At 35.8% G+C, this 15,618-nt stretch overlaps 1 protein-coding gene across 1 annotated transcript in view; it reads left to right on the top strand.

Moving 5' to 3' along the window:
• CNTN5 (contactin 5) overlaps positions 1 to 15,618 on the top strand; it is a 1,686,091-nt gene that overhangs the window by 1,357,960 nt on the left and 312,513 nt on the right. Inside the window, exon 13 of the mRNA XM_025266987.3 lies at positions 4,908 to 5,058. Within this exon, the coding sequence (XP_025122772.3) occupies positions 4,908 to 5,058 (151 nt within the window). The remainder of the gene's footprint in view (positions 1 to 4,907; positions 5,059 to 15,618) is intronic.

Genomic DNA, 15,618 nt, shown 5'->3' on the forward strand with positions numbered 1-15,618 from the left:
TGCCTTGCTGATATGTACTTTTTAAATTTTGGGAGATAAGGTTATATGGCATACAGTTTGTCCCATAACTTTTATTTTCTTTAATTTTAGTTTTAATCATAACAGATTTACACAATATATCTTTTCTATGGCTTTAAAAAATCACATAAGAAAAGTATGCTAACTTTCAAGGAAAGTTGTCATAAGGGTAGAGGATCAGAATGTAGGTTATCAACATAGCAATGCTTAATATTTTCCCAAGCTGCTCCTACCTACCAGTAGGTATGGGGCTCCTGCAAGGCAGGACTCCCAAGAAAGCATTCTCTGTTAAAGGGATGTTATCACCTTAAAAGGTTAATGAGAGCCCTCCTAAAGCCAGGCACAGTAAGCTCATAGGGTTACATCTGGAATATAACCAGAACACTAGCACTACTTCACACTTTACTACAAGAAAAATTCAGTTCAGGGAAATAGACTACCAGATTGAGTCTCTTTAGGTCACTGGACTTGATTTTCTTTTTTCTCACTCTCAAGATTTTATAAATTTTGGTTCTGGGATAATTATAATACAAAGAGAGAGACTTAGATGATCTTAACACACCATTTCTCAAAAGTGGGCAAAAGCCTGAGTGTGCTTTATACTTCCCACTGACCCAAAGCACAACATTAACAGAAACACCCAAGCTCTTGGAATCTGAAAATGTGCCTTTCATATATCAGTTAAATATAATATGCCATAAATCAACTTGAATTATGAATGTTTACATTTGAAATGTCTTCATACTACAACAAATCCATCCAATGTTGATACAGGAGTCCATGTTTCAGTGTATTACATCCTAACCAATCCAAAAATATTTGCTTTCTTGTTAACTCATACACCTGTATTTCTGAATTAAAAAACTTCTTCAGAACTCACCTAATCAATGGTTTATCCAGAAACACTCTCAAATGGGTCCCTTTCTTATTCAAAAATATGTTTTCAAATTTACCTTTAATAAGGTATATCCCCAGTAGGCAACAAAATATGTTATCTTTCTATAAATTCCTAAACTTTTCTTTCAATTTCTTAACTCATTTCAGTTGGTACCTTTTTCTGTTTGTGATGCATAGATATCTTTTAATGTTACGTGCTATGCTAAAACATTAGATATCTTTTAATGTTATGTGTTATGTGCTAGTATAACTATGTTATACTTCTATGTAATTAACATAAAACACAAATGAAATATTCATAAGTTGTCAGATTGGCATAAATAAATGTCTAAGATACAGTAAACTTGTACAGATATTTTCCAGTTTCTCTTTTAGATATAAAAGTGTCTCTTTTTCATTTGTTTGTTTGTTTTTTCACATAATCTTTAGTTCAGCATTTTAGGAATCAGTGAACTAAAATGGACTGGAATGAGTGAATTTAACTCAGATGACCATTATATCTAATACTTTGGGTAAGAATCCCTTAGAAGACACAGAGTAGCCATCATAGTCAACAAAAGAGTCTGAAGTACATGCAGTATTTGGATGTAATCTGAAAAACGACAGGATCATCTCTTTTCGTTTCCAAGGCAAACCATTCAACATCACAGTAATCCAAGTCTATGCCCCAACCACTAATGCTGAAGAAGCTGAACGGTTCAATGAAGAAATACAAGACCTTCTAGATCAAACATCCCCAAAAGATGTCCGTTTCATTATAGGGGACTGGAATGCAAAAGTAGAAAGTCAACAAATACCTGGAGTAACCGGCCAATTTGACCTTGAAGTACAGATGAAGCAGGGCAAAGGCTAACAGCGTTTTGCCAAGAGAATGCACTGGCCATAGCAAATACTCTCTTCTAATAACACAAGAGAAGACTCCACACATGGTCATCACCAGAAGGTCAATACCAAAATCAGGTTGATTATATTCTTTGCAGCCAAGGATGTATAAGCTCTATACAGTCAGCAAAAAACGAGGCTGAAAGCTGACTGTGGGTGAGATTATGAACTCCCTATTGCCAAATTCAGACTTAAAGAAAGTAGGGAAAACCACTAGACCATTCAGGTATGACCTAAATCAAATCCCTTATGATTATACAGTGGAAGTGACAAATAGATTCAAGGGATTGGATCTGATAGAGTGCTTAAAGAACCATGGAGGGAATTCATCACATTGTACAGGAGACAGGGATCAAGACCATCCCCAAGAAAAAGAAATGCAAAATGTAAAAATGGTTGACTGAGGAAGCCTTACAAATAGCTGAGAAAAGAAGAGAAGCTAAAGGTAAAGGAGAAAAGGAAAGATACACCCATTTGAATGTAAAGTTCCGAAATAGCAAGGAAAGATAAGAAAGCCTTCCTCAGTGATAAATGCAAAGAAAAAAGAGGGAAACAGTAGAATGGGAAAAGACTAGAGATCTCAAGAAAAGTAGAGATACCAAGGGAATATTTCATGCAAAGATGGGCACAATTAAGGACAGAAAAACTGTACAAAAAGATCTTCAGAAACCATATAATCACGATGGTGTGATCACTCACCTAGAGCCAGACATCCTGAAATGGAAAGTCAAGTGGGCCTTAGGAGGCATCACTATGAACAAAGCTAGTGGACATGATGGAATTACAGGTGAGCTATTTCAAATCCTAAAAGATGATGCTGTGAAAGTGCTGCACTCAATATGTCACCAAATTTGGAAAACTCAGCAGTGGCCACAGGACTGGAAAAGGTCAGTTTTCATCCCAATCCCAAAGAAAGGCAATGCCAAAGAATGCTCAAGCTACCACACAATCGGACTCATCTCACACACTAGTAAAGTAATACTCAAAATTCTCCAAGCCAGGCTTCAGCAATACGTGAACTTCCAGATGTTCAAGCTGGGCTTAGAAAGGCAGGGGAACCAGAGATCAAACTGCCAACGTCTGCTGGATCATGGAAAAACACCAGAGTTCCAGAAAAACACCTACTTCTTCTTTATTGACTATGGCAAAGCCTTTGACTTTTGGATCACAACAAACTATGGAAAATTCTTAAAGAGATGGGAATAACTGCACCCCCTGACCTGACTCCTGGGAAATCTGTATTCAGATCAAGAAGCAACAGTTACAACTGGACATGGAAGAGCAGACTGGTTCCGAATCGGGAAAGGAGTACGTCAAGGCTGTATATTGTTGCCCTGCTTAATTAACTTATAGGCAGAGTACATCATGCAAAGTGCTGGGCTGGATGAAGCACAAGCTGGAATCAAGTTTGCTGGGAGAAATATCAATAACTTCAGATATGCAGATGACACCGCCCTTATGGCAGAAAATGAAGAAGAACTAAAGAGCCTCTTGATGAAAGTGAAAGAGGAGAGTGAAAAAGTTGGCTTAGAAGTCAACACTCAGAAAACTAAAATCGTGACATCTGGTCCCATCACTTCATGGGAAATAGATGGGGAAACAGTGGAAACAGTAAGACTTTTTGAGTGCAGCCATGAAATTAAAAGACATTTGCCCCTTGGAAGAAAAGCTAGACCAAAAGCTGTCTAGACCAACCTAGACAGCATATTAAAAAGCAGGGAGATTCTTTTGCCAACAAAGTTCCGTCTAGTCAAAGCTATGGTTTTTTCCAGTAGTCATGTATGGGTGTGAGAGTTGGAATACAAAGACAGCTGAGCATCAAAGAATTGATGCTTTTGAACTGTGATGTTGGAGAAGACTCTTGACAGTCTCTTGGACTACAAGGAGATCCAACCAGTCCATCCTAAAGGAAATCAGTCCTGAATATTCATTGGAAGGACTGATGCTGAAGATGAAACTCCAATACTTTGGCCATCTGATGGGAAGAACTGACTCATTGAAAAGACCTTGATTCTGGGAAAGATTGAAGGCAGGAGGAGAAGGGGATGACAGAGGATGAGATGGTTGAATGGCATCTCTGACAGGCTTGACATGAGTTTGAGTAGGCTCCAGGATTTGGTGGTGCAGCAAGCCTTGCGTGTTGCAGTCCATGGGCTAACAAATAGTTGGATACAACTGAGCGACTGATCTGAACTGAACTTTAGTTCATCATTCTTAACCACAGTTACCTACTGGAATGTCTTGGGAAGTTTAAATGAAAACTATTAATAAAAATCTAGTAATACAAAATAAATATTAATGAATGTTCAGGCCTAGGAGAATAATTGCAACCAATGAGTTGAAATTTAAATTATTCAATTTCTTAAAAATGTATTTCTTAAAACTCTACATTTAGTTTTGTACACTATTTAAATGCACTTCTCAGGTGGCCCCATGCTAAAGAAGCTGCCTGCCAATGCAGGAGGTGCAGGAGATCCCAGTTCCATGCCTGGGTCCAGAAGACCCCTGAAGTAGAAAATGGTAACCTGTTCCAGTATTCTTGCCTGGAAAATTATGTGTGGCAATGATTGGACATGACTGAGAATCTGAACACACACACACACACATACACATTATTAAATAAAATATGCGTCAAGACTCAGAGATTAGAAACAGCTGACACAGGATTGCCTTCTCCACAGATAGCCTCCATTTTTCCAAAGGAAGGCCCAAACAGACCCATGTTCAACCCCTTCACCTTTTGCCCAAGGGGATCATTAAGCTTTCACAATTAAAGTTTAATTATAATTAAAGCATCTCATTCTTTGAAACAACTTTTGTCTGTGAACTTCCCTGGTGGCTCAGATGGTAAAGCGTCTGCCTACAATGCGGTAGACACGGGTTCAGTAAGCCCCACAATTGTAAGAACCTGCTAAAGGAAAGGACAGCCAATAAGATATCTATTAAGTAATAATTAAATTAAATTTCAAATTAGTGCCTTTTATATGTGTAGGTATCCTATGATTTTATTAAAAATGCATTCCAAAGATAAAATTGCCCAAACTCAGTGAATCATCCATTAGAAATTACTGTCATTGCTTCTGGTAGAATTAACCTTTTCTTTTTTATAGCTTCAGCTCCCACTTTTGCACTGAATCAACTGAAGAAAACAATAATTATCCCCAAAGACCAAGAAGTCATCATAGAGTGCAAACCTCAAGGATCTCCAAAACCAACTATCTCTTGGAAGAAGGGAGACAAAGCAGTTAGAGAAAATAAAAGGTTAGAAGTCTATTTCATAATTTAAACTTTTAATATCAGACTTTTCTGAAGTTGCAGATGATACAGACAAAATATATGAGTCTTAACATAATGGTGAGACATATTTCATGAAATGACTGAGCTATGGTTTTGTCTTCATAATAATTAAAAAAAGATCAAGTGATCTATAAAGTAAAAAGTTCTATCTCAAAATGGCCATACTTCTTTGTTTTTGTGGTATTTCAGCACCAACTGGGAATTTCACCAGATTATGAAGAAAGCAAACACTTTCATTCAGTTAGTTAATTTTTCATTTTGGGTCTCCAGGTTTGAGGACCCAGAAGTTATCTATGATAATTTTTAGATGATGGGTTCTCATTTCAATGTTAGTATTAAAAATAATATAAACATATTCTTGATATCCTGAGTAATCCCTTTTGGACAGAATACTGCCAAGCAAAATTTGCATCTAAATTTTCATTTTTGCTTTAATTATGTTTATGAAACATACTGTAGAATTATTTCTTTTGCTACATGCAAATGAGGAATGTACAGAGAACTTTCTACCATATAAAGGTCTGTCATTGATACATAAAGCCAAAGCAGAGCATAGGACTACAAATGGGGAAAAATGATGAGAGCACCACATAGTTGCACAACAGTCCATGTACAACAAATTCAAAAGTCCCATGTGTTACCAATCATTATCATCTGGTGTTGCAAATGGTGGTTTGATAAAATATTATCCTCTATTATGTTAAAATAATGTTGCATATTGTTTAAGGTTATGTTTTTTATTGGATTTATAAAAATAAGGAGTTTATGTTTTGATTTATGTTTCAGTCTTAGTAAACATATAGCTAAAATAATTTAAGTCAGCATTAGAGCCCATTAAACAATGCCTTAAGAAATTTTGGAATATTTTGACATATTTGAAAAATATCTTTGGAATATACGCTTTTCCCATTGAAGTCTGAGAAATATTATTTTAAGTTGCATGTCTCTAATGAAATAATTTATGAATGATTGGATTATGATTAGGCCCAAGGATCTATGCTGCCTAGAATTGATATGGATTATCGTGGACATTGGGTTTCCCAGGTAGCACCAGTGGTAAGGAATCCATCTGCAATGCAAGAGATGTGGGTTTGATCCCTGGGTCGGGAAGATCCCCTGGAATAGAGCATGGAAGCCCTCTCAAATATTCTTGCCTGGAGAATCCCATGGACAGAGGAGCCTGGTGGGCTATGGTCCATAGGGTCACAAAGAGTTGGATATGATTGAAGTGACTTATCTCGCACATAATGGATATTTTGTTAAAAACAAAAACAAAAACAAAAACACTCTTTCTTAGTGCAAGTGAGATTGGGGAGCGAATTACAAGCTGTAAGTTTAGTGTTGCATTTGGTTGAACTGTATATGGTTGAAATGAATTTTTAATGATTATTGCTCAGAAATATGAAAAAAAAACAAAGAAACAAAAACCTCACACAAACCTTTCATTATAATAGAAGAAAATGAATTTATAGTATTCTAGTAAGAACATATATTATACATTGCTTAGTTATCATTTTTTAATGTATTAAATTTTCTCATAATATCATCAATATATATATGCCATATTAGTATAAGCCATTCCATTTGAAATGCATTACTTTGTTTTATGTTTGAAAATGACATGTGAGCCTTGTCTTATTTCAGTTCACCATAGAATGTCCCTCATCAACTATTTGTAGACATCACATTGAGTTTAATAAGCCTAGTGCTATTTCTTTTGTCAAAGCAAAAGTACTGAAAGAGGAATGGGATTATAAATTTCTATTACAAAAAATATGAGTGTATGAGTGTAATAAACTTTTTATTTTACAGAAGTCAAAATTCATAGTTATGAATTTTCCATTTTTCTTGCTCCCTTTTCTATTTACTGCTAACTCCTTGGTTAACAATGAAATACAATGGCATCAAACTAAGATCACTCACATTTTCATATTTCAATACCTCTGGTCAAAATGCTATTTAGCAATAATATTGAAAGGTGTTTTTATTTAAGTAAAAGTAAGATTTGGACACAATTACTTAGCATTTTATTACCCTGAACTATATGTTTAAATCTGTAAATTGGTTTAATTTAATAACAAATATCAAATATAATAGTGCACCTTTATTCTTAAAAATTGGCAGGCACACTTGCAAAATATAATTTTTAGTGATATATAACTTACTAACATTTTCGGCAGTGTCAAGTTTCACTAAGAATACAATCTAGTTGAATATAAAAAATAAATGTTCAAATATTAAAATAAGAGGCTAAGATTTAAATAACAGTAGAAAGAATTCCACAAAGCATTATAAGAATACACATAGATAGTGGACAATTGTACATTCTAAAAAATGAGCTCAAAACAAAAGTTTAAATGTATATATTTTATATGCTTTAGAAGAGTATCTTAATTACATATGACAACTTGTTTTCTTACATATATTTTAGATCATTTGTATCTGTTAAAAGCACTTTAGCCATTTGTAAGTAGAAAGGGAGTGTTTTGCCAAAAGTTTTCAGTTTTGCCTCAGATTCAATGGATTTGCTAACAAAATAAGTCACACGTTATATACAAATGAATAATACCACTATTTATTAGAGAACTACCTAGCTTACTTTCTTTACTAACATTAAAAGAAAAGAGAAACAGCAGAGGAGAGCAATAATACATACCTCACCAAATTGGATTTGCTCCCATCCAAACTTAAATAGCATTGGGAAGTCTCATGTCACAGCACATACTGAGTCCCAACTGGGCAAAGGTCCCAGGCCGTGCATCCACTCTTTGGGTGAGTCTCTTAAAATTGTAGTTCAGGGCTTATAATCCGTCATTCATCAACCTGTGAACAAATTGAAGCTCTGCTTTCATGTTAATGGTGTTTGTTTTGCCATGTAAAACTTGGAATGTTGTTAAGACCCAGGGCTTGTTTGGCCAGGCCCCCTCCAGGGGCTCAACAATTCCAAGATTTTTACCTGTCTTATCTGTGGTGCTGCAAGTCTTGCACTCACATCAAGCAGTCTGGGCACTCACAGTCAGGCCAGGTTCAGGCAAGGTCAGAGGCCTGCTCTGCATTGTCTCTTAAGCCTAAAAAGACTATCTATTTAATTTCCCTAACAGGGAGATGTTAGAAAACTGTTAATGCTTTGAAAATTTAGGGTCATATGTATTTCACATTGGGGCACAGGTTCAAATCATTGTTTATTTTGTTATAAATATGTTCAGCATTCATGTAATCTGCATCAAGTATGTCCTTCACTCTTCCAAACTCTAACTAGAAAAAAAATGTTAAATGAAGAGCCTGACCTTCATTCACAATCTTCAGAGTTATTTGGGGTCTTTCCAAAATAGGATTAAAACAGCAAATGGCAATTTCCTATATGGAGACATAAACACTAGTATTACATTGGGAAAATGGTATTAAAATAATAATATATCATAAGAGGAGCATTAGGTATGAGAAACATATCACTTTCAAAGCATAAAATTGTGTCCAGAGCAATAATCTAAAAATATAATAAAAGATTTCAATTGCAGAAAAAAATTGTCACCAAATCAGCTGAAAATATGTCAGAAACTCAAAACGGTGAATTTGAATCAGCATTAATTTCAATGTAATTCTAAACTGTAAATCTATAACAACTTGAGGTTAATAAGTCATTTATTTTATCAATAGAGTGTCAATTTATTACCTTACCCTCTTCTGCCACATTTTGATGGGTATGTCGGGGCGCATTGTAATTTCCTCAGTTCTGTCTTGCTGCAGCAAAGATTTGAAATGGTGGGCTCATGTTACAGCTTGGTTACAGCTCAGTTTTATTCTGAAAATAAAGGGTAGTACACCCTGGAGGCATGAGGGCAGGCCAACCCCAAAGGAGAGACCTCAGTCCCTCTTGACTTCCTCCTTTTATATGTTTGTTTCCTCCTCCCCTTGAGCCTACCCTATGCAAATTGGGCTAGCCAAGAAGGTGGCATGTTTATTTCACCTGAATTTCTCACTCCAGTCCATGGATTTTCTTTTGTTCCACTTTCATGGACTTTTTCCTTTGTCTTTTAGCCACTGCCCTTTTGGACTCCTTTTTCCTATTCTAACTACCTAACAGAATGTTCCCAAATTCAGTTTCATTTTGTTTTGGGAAGGAGTCTTCAGAACACAAACTTTCTTAAATTTATCTGTTTTGCTAAAGAAATACATAAATCATTATCCTAAAGTTTAAAGGGCTTCCTGGGTGGCTCAGCAGTAAATAATCTGCCTGTAATGCAGGGGTCATAGGAGACAGGGGTTCGATACCTGGGTTGGGAAGATCTCCTGGAGGAGGACATTTCAACCCACTCCAGTATTCTTGCCTGGAGAACCTCCAAGGACAGAGGAGCCTAGTAGGCTACAGTCCATAGAGTCACAGAGAGACTGACAGGACTGAAGATACTTTAGCATGCACACATGCATGCAAATTTTAAAATGTAATAAAGAATAACTAGGACATAATATGAATTTTAGAAGAAATATGATTAACAAATAAGTTGCCTGATTATACATACAAAATATTTCATTCATTTGGCCCTAAGTGATACAACTAAAATATGTAAGAAAATGGATTATGTCAGAGTTTGTGAGTTGTTTATAGTCATTTGTTTTTTTATAAGAATGAATTGTCTATACCAGGATATGATCGGTATGAACTGCTGCTCAAACAATAAATCATATTATTGCTAATAATGATGATGATTGCTTTTAAGTCCGTAGCATTTATAATTTACAGAGAAGTTTATCATTGTGGGTAACAGTAGAACCCAGTGTGTAAAGTGGGAAGATGATGATTTTTCAACAGGTTACTTAATTTTCTTACTGATAAAATTAGGATCTAAAAGAGTAAGAGTAACTGTTAGGTACTGAGAAATAAATGAAATTTTGTGTGTAAAATACATTGGCTGGTATATGGCACTCAGTAAGTGCTCAATAAATGTTACTGTGTTGATAAAGCTGTTGCTGCTGATGTGGACAGTACTGGTGGTGGTGGTGATGGTGTCATTTGAACTTTTGAATCTTTGGATACTGGTCTTAATTTTTCTTATCAGTAGTTCTGAAAAACTTTAACACTTTCCTATCCTTTCTCCAATGATTAGGGGAAACATACCTAAATTAAGTTATTATCTGGCATTTAAAAAGCCTTTAGTGCCTTCCATATGATAAATTTGCTAATCTATGGTAGCATTCTTTATCCATCAGACTCCAAACCTACACTTCTTGGCATTTTTTCATGGTGTGGCCATTCTCACCAACCTTACCTATTCTTGGTTCAATATTATTAGGATAGTTTTTGAACTAGTGGGCTCAATAGTTACCTGTTCTGTGATCAGTATCATAGGCCATGTTAATATACATGTAATGAATATGCATAGAGAGTAATGGAAATAGAGAGGAAGATTTTTAAACTATATTTGGGTATTTTTTTTTCTTTTATGGAATCTCCAGGTTTTGTCCCATTGCTTTAAAAAATCACCAGCACATGTCCACTTAAGTTCCTTTATCGATCATGTCCATTTTCATACTGAAACTAATTTGTTCCAGGAATACTAAGACATGAAACAGTCTATAGGGATTTTCTCCTCTAGTGTACTTTCATTCAGAATGTTCTGCTCATCAAACGCATATTAGATTTTCACTTCAGCTCATTATTTCCATTACTTGGCCATTAACTTCTGTTAAAATATAATCACCCAGAGGCACTCCAGCAGTGCACAAATATTAAGCCTTCATTATTCCATGTTCATTTTCTGTATTTTTTGTGGGCAAAGATATTCTTGGCTGAAATGAAGAATATATTGCTTTTGCAAAGGCACAGGTTTTTTGTTTATTCTCCATCTGCATATATTAAAACTGTTATTGAAACCCATAAAATATGTCATATATGTTTTTAAAATTGTTCACAATTATTGTAATAAGTACCAATTTTCATTTCTAGACCAAGGAGGGTGGGTACCAGTTATGGAGAAAATGGACTATAATTCAGATGGGTGCTAAGGAAACCCTGTATCCCAAAATATAAAAAGTATCCTATGGAGGGGTAGTATTATAGTGTATTTTTTTTTTCTTTTATGGGACTATAATCTAAGTAAAGACTTGCTGAAAATCCTTTGTAATAATCCCCTCCTCACCAAAGGAGCTTCAGAACAGCGAAGTTTCCAACTCACTCATTTAACACGCACAGAAAATTGCACTTGAAGTGCCCATTAGTTGACTTCTGGTGGGAATTCATGTTGTGTTTATTAGGCAACAATGATCAGGCTTACATACTGACTCACAGACATATGGAAAAATATGTTCTTAGCACAAGCCCTAAAGGACATTGTTACTGAGGGGAAAACAAAGTCTTCTTTTGTTTTCTCAGGAAGAAAAGGAATTCATGGGTATAATTAGGGCCTTGTTTCTGTCCCTCTGTTTCCATCTACATGCTGTGTCTGCTAATGAACAAGCTGTTTTGTTGTTTCCTCTGTGACAATGTCTTTTACATATTAAGAACATAAAACAATATAGACCCTGGGTATATTGTTTTCTTTTTTTTTTTTTCTTCCAGAGTCTAAGAAATTGTAAATGAGAGAAAATGAGCATTCATATATCAAGAATATATTAGTTGACTTCCTTTGTAAATTAAAATCTATGCTTTCAAAGGAAATAAAATAATCTTAGGGAAGCGAGGGTGGATAGCTACTTTCATAAGATGTAATACTTGTGAATTGTTTACAATATACAATGTGTTATCTGCCACTCATGGATGGGGATGCTATTCCAGAGGTCCACTGAACTGAAGGGGGTTAGGAGGAAATGTCCTTATACTCCTTATGGTGGGGTTAGGATGCTGACTTCCTGGTCTTAAAAACTAACTGCACGAGGGTCTGCCTGATTAACCTTCTCTTTAAAATCTTAGCAAAACACAAAAGAGGAAAAAAAAAAAAAGCAATGTTATAGGACCATTGGAAATTAAGCAATGTAGAGGAACACATTTTTGGCCTCTAGGAAGAATCAGGTAAAAATAGGCTCAATTAAGAAATGATCAAAAGACTGTTCAATCCTAGACCTTTGAAACTACAACTAAATCAAGATATGAAGGGAACAAGGAATCTTCTGCTACCTTCTACTTTATGCCCATACATATGAAATTCAGAAATTCGGCCTCATTACAAACTGACTTGAATCCTTCTACTATACAGAAGCTACTCTTTAAGGTAGCAAGAAGTTTCTCTCCCTACTCCCTCCCATCAACACCAATCCAGGATAAGTTTGGGTATCATGAATCCATCAAGGGGCTGGGAAAGGATATAAATTTTAAGATTTGAAGTTTTTCATAAATGAACAATTTTAGTAAATAATGTTATAAAGGAAAAATAATGAAATCCATGGATTCTTGAAATTAGAAACAATAAAGCAGTCAGCTTTTTCCAGGAATCAGTTTACCTGAAAATTGAAATATCATAAGGAAGAGAGAGCAGGAATCAACAAACATCTTGCCTCTATCCAAATCACTTGTATTAGAGGTCTCAGTTCAGTTCAGTTCAGTCACACAGTCGTGTCCGACTCTGCGACCCCATGAATCGCAGGATGCCAGGCATCCCTGTCCATCACCAACTCCCAGAGTTCACTCAGACTCATGTCCATTGAGCCAGTAATGTCATCCAGCCATCACATCCTCTGTCATTCCTTTCTCCTCCTGCCCCCAATCCCTCCCAGCATCAGTCTTTTCCAATGAGTCAACTCTTCGCATGAGGTGGCCAAAGTATTGGAGTTTCACCTTCAGCATCATTCCTTCCAAAGAAATCCCAGGGCTGATCTCCTTCAGAATGGACTGGTTGGATCTCCTTGCAGTCCAAGGGACTCTCAAGAGTCTTCTCCAACACCACAGTTCAAAAGCATCAATTCTTCAGCGCTCACCTTTCTTCACAGTCCAACTCTCACATCCATACATGACCACTGGAAAAACCATAGCCTTGACTAGACATACCTTTGTTGGCAAAGTAATGTCTCTGCTTTTGAATATGCTATCTAGGTTGGTCATAACTTACCTTCCAAGGAGTAAGAATCTTTTAATTTCATGGCTGCAGTCACCATCTGCAGTGATTTTGGAGCCCAGAAAAATAAAGTCTGCCAGTGTTTCCACTGTTTCCCCATCTATTTCCCATGCACTGATGGGGCAAGATGCCATGATCTTAGTTTTCTGAATGTTGAGCTTTAAGCCAACTGTTTCACTCTCCACTTTCACTTTCATCAAGAAGCTTTTGAGTTCCTCTTCACTTTCTGCCATAAGGGTGGTGTCATCTGCATATCTGAGGTTATTGATATTTCTCCCTGCAATCTTGATTCCAGCTTGTGCTTCTTCCAGCTCAGTGTTTCTCATGATGTACTCTGCATATTAGGGGTTTAGTGAAGCCTAAATATATTTTACTTGGTCTTGGGCAGCTGACTGGTGTCAAGATTAATATTTGAGGAAGGGACTCAGACATTGATAGAAATAGTGAAGGGAGGCAAGTGAAACTAAGAATGTTACTAGTAGACAAAGCCAGGCCCCTGAACATGGAAGCCCAAAAGAGAGAGATCTGTAAAGTGTAAAAGCTAATTTACAGCCACAAATATGAGAACAAGATGTGAAAACAAACAAATGTAATAAGCATAGCTGACAGGAATAGATTCAATATAAGTAGATACCAATTTTGTGTCTATGCCTACATATAGAAGATGCCCCAAATTGTTCACAGAATACCCCTAAGAGGTGGATTATAGGTAATTTTAATTTTGTGCTTTCCTGTACTTTACAAATTTTATATAATTATTATATACTATTTTCTAATTTATGTACTAGTAAGGAAAGTTAAGGTATAGACTAAAAAATTTGTAGGAGTAAATTTCTTAAAATCACATATATCTCTAATAAATTAATTCAAATAGATTTGAGTTGGACATATAAAAAGGTAAGAACATTCTTATCCATCCTGCTATAATTTTTACATCTTTAAGAAGAGTATCTACTTGGTTTTGGAAACAATTTGAATTGTTTGCCCTAGTCTTTTAGAGATTTATTCTAAAAAAATTGGTATGATTGGCACTTGAGATTTATTTTAGTCCAATTTGAACAGATCTCTGTTTGATTCTACCGTCCTTTCAATCAACTGATCAATTGAGCAAAACTTCAATCAATAGAAAATGAAATTTTCAATCCAATTTAAGCATGCATTTAACCATTTTTCTTGGGTTTCCTTCTTTTTTTTTTTTTCCATTTCCCCCTACTCTCCCATAAAAGCCATGGTTTTCCCCATTACCAGAGGAATATTCTCAAAGCACAGCTTTGAAGATGTCATATACATGCTTAAATTACTGATAATCTTCTACTGAATACAATAATAACCCATGAGTATATTTGAAGTTCTCCACATTTTCCACATTTTTTTCATTAGTCCATCTAATAGATATGAAGTTGAAATCTATGAAATTTCTACTTTGTCACTTAAAAATGAATGAAGAGCAAGTATTTCATATATTGAATCTACACCTGCCTTATTAACTGTTCAACTCTCTTTCACTTTCCGTGCATCTACCCATTTATTTCTTCTTTCTACCAAAAAAAAAAAAAAAAAAAAAAAAAAAAACCTCCAAAGTATTTTATCTTTAATTAAAATGGACTCTCACAATCCCCCAAATCAGACTCTTTATTTTCTCACCTTGTAACCTTTACTCAAACGTTTCCCTTCTCTCTCCTCTATTCCTTGTAGCATACTAGTAGACCTCAATACCTAAATCAAATTCCTTATGATTATACAGTGGAAGTGAGAAATAGATTTAAGGGACTAGATGTGATAGACAGTGTCCCTGATGAACTATGGATGGAGGTTCGTGACATTTTACAGGAGACAGGGATCAAGACCATCCCCATGGAAAAGAAATGCAAAAAGCAAAATGGCTGTCTGAGGAGGCCTTACAAATAGTTGTGAAAAGAAGAGAAGTGAAAAGCAAAGGAGAAAAGGAAAGATATAAGCATCTGAATGCAGAGTTGCAAAGAATAGCAAGGAGAGATAAGAAAGCCTTCCTCAGCAATCAATGGAAAGAAATAGAGGAAAACAACAGAATGGGAAAGACTAGGGATCTCTTCAAGAAAATTAGAGATACCAAGGGAAGATTTCATACAAAGATGGGCTCGATAAAGGACAGAAATGCTATGGACCTAACAGAAGCAGAAGATATTAAGAAAAGGTTGCAAGAATACGCAGAACTGTACAAAAAAGATCTTCATGACCCAGATAAACACGATGGTGTGATCACTCACCTAGAGCCAGGCATCCTGGAATGTGAAGTCAAGTGGGCCTTAGAAAGCATCACTACATCACACTACATCACAAACAAAGCTACTGGAGGTGATAAAACTCCAGTTGAGTTATTTCAAATCCTGAAAGATGATGCTGTGAAAGTGCTGCACTCAATATGCCAGCAAATTTGGAAAACTCAGCAGTGGCCACAGGACAGGAAAAGGTCAGTTTTCATTCCAATCCCAAAGAAAGG

This window comes from Bubalus bubalis, chromosome 16 (genome assembly GCF_019923935.1).
Source record: "Bubalus bubalis isolate 160015118507 breed Murrah chromosome 16, NDDB_SH_1, whole genome shotgun sequence".
In the NCBI taxonomy this organism is placed as follows: Eukaryota; Metazoa; Chordata; class Mammalia; order Artiodactyla; family Bovidae; genus Bubalus; species Bubalus bubalis.